The 11,030-nt window shown below is 49.4% G+C and overlaps 1 protein-coding gene across 1 annotated transcript in view; it reads right to left on the bottom strand.

Annotated features, from left to right (window-relative positions):
• RYR1 (ryanodine receptor 1) overlaps positions 1-11,030 on the bottom strand; it is a 94,234-nt gene that overhangs the window by 20,744 nt on the left and 62,460 nt on the right. The window contains exons 65-71 of the mRNA XM_027855298.1: positions 9,968-10,208; positions 5,303-5,390; positions 4,890-4,982; positions 2,046-2,216; positions 1,239-1,298; positions 986-1,123; positions 482-594 (exon numbers count right to left, since the gene is read on the bottom strand). Of these exons, the coding sequence (XP_027711099.1) occupies positions 482-594; positions 986-1,123; positions 1,239-1,298; positions 2,046-2,216; positions 4,890-4,982; positions 5,303-5,390; positions 9,968-10,208 (904 nt within the window). The remainder of the gene's footprint in view (positions 1-481; positions 595-985; positions 1,124-1,238; positions 1,299-2,045; positions 2,217-4,889; positions 4,983-5,302; positions 5,391-9,967; positions 10,209-11,030) is intronic.

Below are 11,030 nucleotides of genomic sequence, written 5' to 3'. Positions count from 1 at the left end.
ATTTCTCTAGACTCACTCCAGCCATGTTAATTTCTCTTGACTCACTCTAGCCATGTCAATTTCTTTTGACTCACTCCCAGTCATGTCAATTTCTCTCGAATCATTCTAGCCACCTTAATTTTGCTCAGTGCCTGCCTGGTCATCTTTGCTACTTTTCTACCCAACACCATATTTCCATAGCCCCTGCTCTATCCCCTGCCTTTGCCTCAGAGTTCTGGCTTTCTTTCTGCCTTCTGAATTACCCTGTCCCTTTATCATTCTCATTTCCTGGCCCTGTCTCCTTGCTCCCCAGAATGGGGAAAGCCCAGCTGGACTCTGAATCAATTAGCTCTCGTGGGAATTCAAAGTTAAGCTAGGATCTGTTTAGGGTTAGGAAAGAACCCATTCTTGTCTCCGCCCTGCCCCCAAAATCCCAATCCCCCTGCCCTACTTGGGATCCTCCAACTTCCCTTTACCACCCTTCTCCACAAGGCTTCCTTACCGGGGCAGGTTGTACAGGGGGGTCATGCGGAAACAAGCCACAACTGCACGACGACGCTGTTTCGAAAGGAGCTTGTGCCACACGGCTTTCTTGGACTTGAAGGGATGCTCTGTCTGTGGGAGGAAAAGGTAGGGCTCAGGGAACTAACACCCCCAAACTCACCATCTTCCCCAAACCCATGGGGCATTGGAAAAAATACTGCACTAGGAATCAGGAGATCTGGGTTCAAACCTGGCTCAATCAGTAACCAACTGTGTGACCTTGGGCCTACTTCCTAACCTTCTCTAGGCCTCAGGTTCCTCATCTACAGATTGAGGAGGTTGGATCAGATGCTCTTAAGATCGCTTCCAGCTCTAAGTCTATTACCCTATGAAATCCATGAGCTCTCATCCCTTTTAGGCCCTCCTTTATCTAGGCCTGGGCCCTTTGGGATCAAAGTTCTCCCTCCTTTGAGGCCTCAGCCCTTCCCAGGAAAAGCTCTACCCCTTCAGAGCTCCTTCCTACCTGTTCCAGATGGAAAAGCACTGCTGACACCTCCTGTACCCGGCGAACAATATTCTCAGGGGCATCCGCATCCTCGGCCCGACCGGGCAGCCCCCGGTAGAGGGCCATCTGCCAGCGCAGCGATGGGGAACCCTCACTCTGGGAAAAAAGGGGTGGCTATTTTGTGGAGTTTCTAAGGAATGAGTCTTGGCTCTATCCTGAAATGCTCTCTCCACCTCTCAGCCCACCTCCAGCTCCAGGACTGGGTTGATACCTTTCCCTGAAGATGGAGGTTATTCTGCAGAAATTCTCGAACTTCTTCATCTGTGTCTTTCTGGGGACAAACATGGTTGGAGGGAGGTGGAGTCAAGTTTAAGGGCTCCTGGCTCCCTGATTCCACCTATTATTCTCATAGGGACAAGGATCTGGGGGTATATTTGGGAGACAGGGAAGAGTCAGAAAATGGCTTGGATGGGGTCAGTGAATGGCCCAGGAGTCAGCGTATGTTCAGAGGGATCAATGAATGTTCCGAGGGGTCAGAGAATAATCAGAGGAGTAAGAGATGGGCCAGATACTGGACAGAGAGACCAACTAAATGGTCAGATATTGGTCAGAGGGGTCAATGTATGGCCAGAAGGGTCAAGTGCTGGCCAGAAAGATCAGAGAATGGTTGGAGATGGGTGAGACATGTGTCAGATACTGACCAAATGGGTCAGGGAATGGACAAAGACTGAGAGGCATCAAAGAACAGCCATAGGGGTCAGAGATTGGTCAGACACTGGTCAAAGAGGTCAGTGAATGGTTAGATAGGTCAGTCAATGGCTAGAGGGACCAGGGAATGTTCAAAGCATCAGAGGCTAGAAATAGGTCAGACATTGGCCAGAGGTCATTAAATGATTAGAGTGGTCACTAAAAGGTAAGTGAATGGTCACAGAGGTGCATGATGGGTGAGGTAATGGGACAAGGAATGGATAAGGGATCAGAGGGGTCAGAGAGAGGTCAGACACTGACCAGAGAGGTCAGTAAATGATCCGAAGGGTCAGTGAATTATGAGAAAGTTCAGAGAAGGTGGAGTGGGTACCAGGGCATAACGAGTCTTGGCCAGTGCAATGAGGTCCTGGTCAGTGGGTGCACACATGTTCAGCCCAATAGGCAGCATCTTCTTGAGGGTAGCCACTATCAGAGAGGTCTGGACGGAATATCGGTCTCCCCGACGTTTCTTCTTTGTTCTCTCCTGATCGGAGCCTCCTGACTGCAGGCCATACATGTCTCAGAATCCAGAGACTCTTAATCACCCCCAAGATTCCTGTCTGTGAACCCATCTCCCCAATCCTCCCAGACCCTTGGTTCCCCTGGGTTCATTGTTCCCCAAAAGGTCACAATTCCCTCATCTCCCAGACCCAGGAAAGATCAAGGTGTCCGGTTGAGGCTTCCCTGACCACAACCCCCAAGAATGACCCAAGTGCAGAGACACGGAAGAGACAATGGTGGCACATACAGAAGACATGCAGACCTAAGGGGGGCATGGAAAGATGGATCAAGGAGATGTGGGGATATGGAGAAAGAGACGCAGAGGAAGAGACGGATAGAAAGACAGAGAAACACAGAAGACACAGAGGAAACCGACGCAGGGGATGTAGACTTCTGGACGTGTTCAAGATCACACATGAAGATCCCAGCACTGGCACAGAGCCTTTAGGCCCCCAGCATTGACCCCCATGCCTGCCCTTCCGTGGGGCTGCATGCACATGCCCAGCTCCCCTCCACTCCCCAGGTCCCAACAGCCACTCCTCTCCAACCCCAGATGCTAGAGTAGCAAAGAGAAAAAAAGGGTCAAATTGCAAGAAGCTATAGAGATTTGGGGAGAAGGAGTAGCGGATAGGGCCTTTGGTGGTTGTGGCAGTGATGGTAGTGGAGAAGGTGGGGAGAAATAGATTGCAAAGTGGGGAACAGGTTCTTGGTGGGGGGAGGCAAAGGAGGCTGGGAGAGAGATATTTGGAGAGAAAGTTGGGACCAGGGGATCAGCAGCTGGAGGACAAAGGGATTGGAGGCCAGGAAGGTGGGGTGGGGAGGGGGAGCAGTGCTGGCACAAGCAGGAGAGTCAGGAGACCGGATGATGAGGGAGCAGGAGCGTCAAGCCTGGAGAAGGGTAGGGCTGGGAGATGAAAAGTGTTGGGAACGGGAGAGTCAGGAAAGATTGGGATCTAGGGGACAGGGAGATAATAGGAGCAGAGGGGATTGGGACTGGGGGATTCAGCCATCCAGCCATGCTTTGAGACCCCTAGGGCGGGGGGGAGTGCTGACCTGTCCATCTCCCGCCTGCTCCATCCGGGCAGAGACAGAGACAGAGATATGGTTACCCCCTGGAATTCCCAATCCATCCCCTGCCCAGGCCCCTTCCTTATAGTCATAGACTGGGGTTGGGAGGGGACAAAATCCCTTTGCTGGGAGTCTCGAGGCCTAGGTTCTAGGCTCACTTCTGTCCATCAAGGTCCCTTTCCCACTCTATAAAATGAGGTGGGGGAATGGATTTAGTGGTTTTACAAGAGTTCTGATGTTCTATGTCCTAAGGTTCCTCCCAACTCTGACATCCCTGCTGTAAGGTTCTGTGTCCTGAGGTCCCTCCCAGCTCTGCCTACATAAAGTCCTTTCCAGCCCTAACTTTCTTTGCTCTGAGTTCTCTCTCATCGCTACCATTCAACATTCTATAACTCCCCTAGGGGCCCTCTGTTAGATGGCCACTCACACAATCCAACTACATGGATGGGTCGTCCGTCCACAGAAGTCCTCTTGGTCAGGTGATGGATTCTTCTATCTTCTCCATGCTGCTAATTCCTAGATCTATTTATTCAGCCCTCACCTCTCTCTTGGACCATATAGTCCTGTATCACCAACTACCTACCTGACATCTGGAACCGGATGTCCCACAGGCATCTCAAACTCAACATGCCCGAAACTCATCATCCTGCCTCCTCAATCCTCTCCACTTCTGAATTTTCCCGTTACTCTCCAGGCTATGACCATCCTTGAAATCTGGGTGTCATCATCCTTGGCTCCTCACTCACCACCCCATATATCGAATATATTGTCACTCTTGTCATTTCTATTTGTACTCTTAACCCTCTTTCTTCACTAACAGCCACAAGCTTCTTTCAGGCCCTCGTCACCTCGAGTCTAGACTATTGTGAAGGCCTCCTAATTGATCCCTGCCTCAAGTCTCTCCCTACTCCAATCCATCCTCCACTCAGCTGCCAAAGTGATTTTCCTAAAGCCTGAATCTGACCATGTCATGCCCTCCCACCCTCAAGAAACTCCAGTGGCTCCCTGTTGCCTCCAGGAACAAATAGAAAAGCCTTTCCCAACCTGACTCCTTTGTACCTTCCTCTTCTTCCACTCAGTGGGCTCCATCTCCCAACTCCATGTGTGTGTACTGAACATTTACCATGCCTGGAATACTCTCTGTCCTCATTTTTGCCTTTTAGGTTCTATGGCTTTCTTCAAGGTCCCACCTTCCTTAAGAAGCCTCTCTAGCCTCCCCTGCTGCTATTGCCTTCCCTGAGTTGACACTGTATATATCTTGTCTATACATAGCTGTATGTGTGTGGTTTCCTCTATTTAACCATGAACTCCTGGGGCAGGGACCCTGTTTTTGTCTTCCTTAACACAGTGCCTGGTACATAGTAGGTGCTTAATAAATGTCCGTGGATTGATTTTGTTGCATTCCCAGCACTTAGCACAGAGCCAGGCATATAGCAGGTACTTAATAAATGCCCGACTGGGAAGGGGGGAGAGCTGGGACAAGGGAAGGTCGTGGGAAAAAAGCTGAGGAGAGGTGGAAGGACTGGAGGGAGGGTGGTGGGGAGAGGGGAGGCTGGAAAGGGCAGGAAGAGGAGGTGGCCACTCCTCCCATTCACCTCTTCCTTACCTTGGCCATCTTGCTCTTGCTATCTGCAGTCAGGAAGGACATGTTATTGATTTCATTCTGTACCACAAAGTTCTGTTCCTCTCTCTTGAAGTTCTGGGGGTGGGGGAGAAGATGCACAGAGTGATTGAGGGTCTTCAAACCTCAGAATGGCAGAACTAGAAGGGAGCTTAGAACCCTGAACAGAGAGTGTTGGTGTTGGAAAGGTCCTTAGGGGTCGGCTAACCTTTTCAAGACCGAGGACTCAAGAAGGGAACAGACTTCATTAAGGTCAGCCCGAATCAGTAGCAGAACCGAGACTCGAACCCAGGACCCCTGGCTCTGGGTCCAGGGCCCACTCCACTCTACCACAGTTGTTCCCCATCTGGAGTTTCAGCACAGTGTCAAGGGGGGAAGGCTAGGGGACAGATGCTTACATGAGACTTTGACCAGTAGATGAAGATTTCTGCTATCATTCTGAAGAGTTCTTCTGCATCAGGGTTGGGCTCTGTTAGCCAGTGGGCTCTGCAGGAGGGTAGTGAGTCAGAGAATTAGAGGGGATAGGAGAGGAGAGAGTGGGGGGTGAGGGAAGGATGGAGGGCTGATTCATTTTACAGACAGGGAAATTGAAGCCATAATGGTCAGCTGGATACCCTCATTCTAAGACATTAGAGGGAGAGGGGGAAGACGAAGGTTGGCCCCTGTTAAGAAAGCTGGTGTTATCTTCCTCCCATCTTTATGGAGGTGGGAGGACTATGGGTGTGCAATAATGTATCCTGGTCAAAAATGGTTTTACTGTTTACTGAAATGTTTTTTTCTCCCTGTCTTAAAATCCTTATTATAAGGGATGACTGCCTGGGGAGGGGAGTCAGGAAATGAATGGGATATTTTTTTTAAAAAAAGGATATTAACAAAAATAAAATAAAAAAAATTAGAAGTCTAGCGATGACCCCATTATAAAAATGGTTAGAGTCATTCAACGGCTCCTTAAGGAGGAATTCTTAGCATTCCGTCCAAAGGCATTTTCTATACTGACCCACTCTTCAAAGCATTTGGCAGGGGCTTTGTCCATCGGGAGGCACTCTCAGGAAGGGAGGAAATGAATTTTCTCAGATAAGGAAGGACACATCCTTCACTCCTTTGAAACGTAGAACCCAGATGGATCTGGGATGACATCAATGGAGGTACTCCCTCTACTGGTGACTGTATGTCATGACCCATCCATGCCTTGTCTCTTGAGACTTGTCTTGGTCCCATGCAGGGAAGGTGCCCAATAGGCTGGGTGCCTAGAAGAAGCTCTCCTCTTCCTTTGGGCATCGAATGGACTTCCCCATCAATAAGCCCTGCTTCTATTCTAACAGTCAATCTCAGGCATGATATCCTTTTACAAAAATTCTCTTGGAATTCTTTGTTGGGAACATGGTACAACCTACTCATGCCCACCATGTGTCTCTCCGATACCCTTTGGGTGATCTGAAACTTTAATTCTTTGGAATTAATTGTGCCCAAGGTAATTAGAATAGGCAAGTGATTAAAGGCTTTGAAATTTAAGCTGAGGTAGCCTTCTGCCTAGCTAAGAACTGGAAGGCTTTTGATTCTAAAAAAATGTCTGGCATGAGTTGGGAGGTTATTTTTACTTTTATTACTTTAATGTCCTGGGTTAGATGCCCAGCCACCCAATCCAGCTGCTTGACCTATGATTCAGATCTGTTCACGAATAGATCCTGTTGGCTCAGTGATGTAAGGGGGAGAGGTTTGGTGTTTGGGAGGGGAGGAAGGTTAGGAAGAGGCAATTTTAAGTTGAGCAGTGATTGATAACAGTTGGAGTTCAGTCAGGAAGGTACCTAGTGGTACCTACAAGAATTATAGAAGGTTGGAGCTGGAAGGGAGTACCTGGGTACCCTTGATGAATTCTAATCTCTCGGCTCACATGAGCTATATTCCAGGGCACTGAAAAAAATACCAGCTATGATTACTGAGTCACTGTCAGTGATGCCAGGAAGGCTGTGGAAAATGGGAATGATGCCGCAGAAATGGAAGACAAGAAAGGGAAGAGGGTGGGATGAACGGGAACTTGGCTTGGAGTTCTGGAAAAAACCTGAACTGTATTATTAAAAAGGGATAGTGAGCACACAGAAAAAGCAACAATCCAAAGGGCCAGGATGACTTCATTAAGAACAGGTCATACCAGAGGAACCTCCTAAAGCGCAGGTCTGACCATGTCACCTCTCTCCTCCATAATCTCCAGTGGCTCCCTATCACCTCCAGGACCAAATACAAAATGCTCTGCTTGGCATTCAGAGCCCTTCATAACCTAGCCCCTTCCTCCCTTTCCAGCCTTCTCATACCTTACTCCCCACCATATACTCTTTAATCCAGTGACGCCAGCCTCCTGACTGCTCCATCTCTCTGCTCCATGCATTTTCACTGACTCTCCCCTGTGCCTGGAACGCTGTCCCCTCCTCATCCCCTCCTCCTAGCTTCCTTCAAGTCCCAGCTCAAGTCCCATCTTCTATAGGAAGTCTTTCCCTATCCCCCTTGATGCTGATGCCTTCCCTCTGTTGACTTCTTCAATTTTCCTGCACGTTGTTCTCTCTCATTAGACTGTTAGCTCCTTGAGGGCAGGGACTGTCTTTTGCTTTTCTTTATATCCTTATGCCTAGCACAGCGCCTGGCACACAGTTGTTGTTCAGTCACGTCCAAATTTTTGTGACCCCGAATGGGGTTTTCTTGGCAAAAATACTGGAGTGGTTTACCATTTCCTTCTTCAGTGGATTAAGGCAAACAAGGTTAAGTAACTTGCCCAGGGACACACAGCTAATGAGTGTCTGAGGCTGGATTTGAACTCAGATCATCCTGACTCCAGGTCTGGCGCTTTGTCCGCTGAGCCACCCAGCTGCCTCTTGGAACACAGTAGACACTTAATAAATGTTTATTGACTATTTACTATTAATAAGCCAGGGAGTGTCCAGAATAAGGTCTTAGAGGGTCCCACCATTCTTCTAGCCCCTTTCTCTGCCATCTTCATCTCCCACATCCCATTAGTGACTGAACTGTACCAATTCTACTTACATAGTATCTCTGACACCTTGCCTAGATTACTACAATTGTCTTCTGATTAGATGCCAACCTATTGATCAGCACTGATGAAGTGCTTACTGTGTGCCATTCACTGTCCTGGGAGATACAAAGATAAAAAATGAAACAGTCCCTGTCCTTGAGGGGTTAGGATATGTTCCCAGATGAGTCAATATAGGATATATAATTGTATCGTGATGTAGGTGGTGATGGGGAGGGAGAGGGGCTAATGCCTGAGAGAATCAAGAAAGACTTCTGGAAGAAGCTAGCCCTGGAGTGGAGCCTTGAGAGGAGTCAGAGATTCCAAGAGACGGGGATACAAAAGGGCCAGAGGTGGCAGATGGAATGTCCTGTATGAGGAATGGCGAGTAGGCCAGTTTGGATGGAGCATCAGATATGAAGAAAAATAATTTGTGATCAGCTTGGGACTGCTACCCCTCCACTCCTCTTCCCCCCATTTTTCTTTTGGTGAGGCAGTTGGGGTTAAGCGACTTGCCCAGAGCCACACAGCTAGGAAATATTATGTGTCTGAGGCCGGATTTGAATTCAGGTCCTCCTGACTTCAGGACCGTGCTCTATCCACCGAGCCACCTAGCTGCCCCCTCTTGCCCCCATTTTTTAGCTTCCTTTCATGTGTTGTCTTTTTAGGTGGAGCTGGGCCTGGAGTCAGAAAGACCTGAGTTCAAATCCAGCCTCAGACATTTACTAGTTGTGTGACCCTGGGCAAGTCACTTAACCTGTCTGCCTCAGTTTCCTCAACTGCAAAATGGGAATAACAGCGCCTATCTCAAAGGGTTGTTGTTAGGACCAAATGAAATAATACTTGTAAGGTGCTTAGCACAGTGCCTGGCACATAGTAGTTACTATATAAATGCTTATTTTTACCTCTCATGAGCATTTAAGCTCTTTCAGGGCAGGAACTGTTTTTCTTTTTATTTCTAATTGTATTCTCATGCTTGGCACAGTGCCTGGCACATAGTAGGTGCTTAATAAATGCTACTTGCCTGCCTGCAGTCAGTCTTGCAATCCACATGGGAAAAACAAAGTGGATGAAGGAGGCATATTGCCCAGATTGAGACGTTCAGTTATCTGAGAAGCCCAAAGAGTCAGTCCATCCACACAACTTTAGTGCAGGCACTAAAGAAGGACAGTGAGGACGGCCCAGATGCCCGGCTCACATTCGGGAAAAGCTTTCAATGATCCTGAGCTGTTCCCTGATCCCAAGGCCATCTTTTAAACACTGTGATTCTCCCATGGTGCCCTGTGACTACAGATTGTGGAACACCATGAACTCAGTAGAAAATCTGAGTGGTTCAACAGGCCAAGAGAGATGGACAGTAGATACGAGCAAGCTGTGGTATGTTATCAGTGATGACATACACAAGAGATAGTTTCAGGGCTATCATCAAAGGTCTGCTGGTCTGGAAAAGGAGGTGGGCTGGTCACAAGGGTGAGAGAGAAAGGCTTTGGTGACATTTGCGGTTAGATAAGCGTGTCATCCATGAAGAAAAATGTTAAACAGCAGAGGACCAAACACAGATCCCTGGGGCCCTTCACTGCAGACCTGCCTAGGTGGCTTCAAATGGATGGACAGTCTCAGTGAGTCTGAGGGCCCTTCCCCCTGAGCAGACCCTCACCTGAGGATTTGTGGAGGAATGTGGATCACGATCTGAGGATGAGAACAAGAGGCCCACGGCTCTTCAGCTAAAAGGTACTCGGTCCAACCCCGTCCCCATTTTTGTAGCTGAGCACTTAGAGGCTCAGAAAGGTTAAGGGGCTTGCCCAAAGTCACTGGGATTCAAATTCAGATCGTCCTGACTCCAAGTCAGGTCTTCTCTTGGGCAAACATGGATGGCTACCTATCTAGTGCCTGGAGAAGTCGCCGATGACATAGCCAAGGAAAGAGAGGTGTGTGGGTGGTGAGGCCTGGGCTCTGGTCCCGCCCTCTTGGGTGTCTGTGCTGGGACTAAAGCTGACCGAGGGAGAGTAGGGCGTTAGGGTGTTGGGGCCGGGAAGGGGCTGACCGGTTGTTGTCCACGTAGCGGATGAGCAGGGGATAGAGCGCGTAGAGGTCCCGGCAGAGCACAGAAAACTCGTCCCGCACCAAGAGTTCTCCCTCCTCGGCTTCCGCCTTGGCCTCCAGCCGTAGCTGCTCCTCCTCGGCCACCACCTTCCCAGCTCGCTTCCGCAGCCGGCCCACCGTGGGAATGAAATGAGACCGGAGCATCTCAGGCCGGGCCCGGCTCACGATTGGTTGGGCAAATACTAGGGGGGACACGGGCAGGGGTACACGGTAGATACGAGAAAGCATCTACCCAGGGTACCCCTGGGCCTGGAGAACCTCCACCTCTATCCTGAAGTCCTTGACCTCCTAGCCCAAGTCATCAGGGACCCCACATACACACAGTCTCTGCCCTCCAAATTCTGGTCCCCAGGGTCTTGGACTCCTTGCCCTTAGGGGAGTGGGATTTCAGAGCAGGATGGGAATCTCAGAGACCAACTCTGCAAACTCTCTAATTTTAGAAAGGCTCAGAAGGAGAAAGTGATTTATCCAAAGTCACACAGGCATTTAAGGGTCAGAACCAGGACTTCTGATTCTAAACCCAGTGGTCTTTCCACTGAGCCTTATTTCTTATCAGTAGTCATTGGAGACCCCTTATACCTCCTTTGCTGGTCTTTGGGGACTCCAGCTCCCAATTCTTACCCTCACATTCCTGTCCCTTTTGTCTCAGCTCTTGGGAAGACTTCAGCCACCAGATCCCTCAACCTCAGACTCTAAATGACCATCCCTGGGAATCCTGAGCCCCTACTCTGGCTGTTAGAAACCCCTACTCCCCGTTCTGTTAGACTTGGGGATCCCTACTCCAAAATGAGCCCTCAAGGTACTGTGATCCCCTCTCATAGCCACGAGGAAATAGTCTTTGCGGGAGCCTACCTCTGATCCATAGAGGTCCTTGGAACATTCTGTATGTGTGTACATTCATTGCCCCTACTGTACTTTCTCACCCCCCTCCCCCACTCAAACCCATCCCCACCTGCCGGGTGCTTCATCCTCACACATCCGCCCCCCAGTCCTTTATCCCCCCC

The sequence above is a fragment of the Vombatus ursinus genome, unplaced genomic scaffold (assembly GCF_900497805.2).
Source record: "Vombatus ursinus unplaced genomic scaffold, bare-nosed wombat genome assembly UNPS02010822.1, whole genome shotgun sequence".
NCBI lineage: Eukaryota > Metazoa > Chordata > Mammalia > Diprotodontia > Vombatidae > Vombatus > Vombatus ursinus.
Note: the sequence above shows the minus strand (reverse complement) of the source record. Positions and strands in the feature narration are given on the sequence as shown.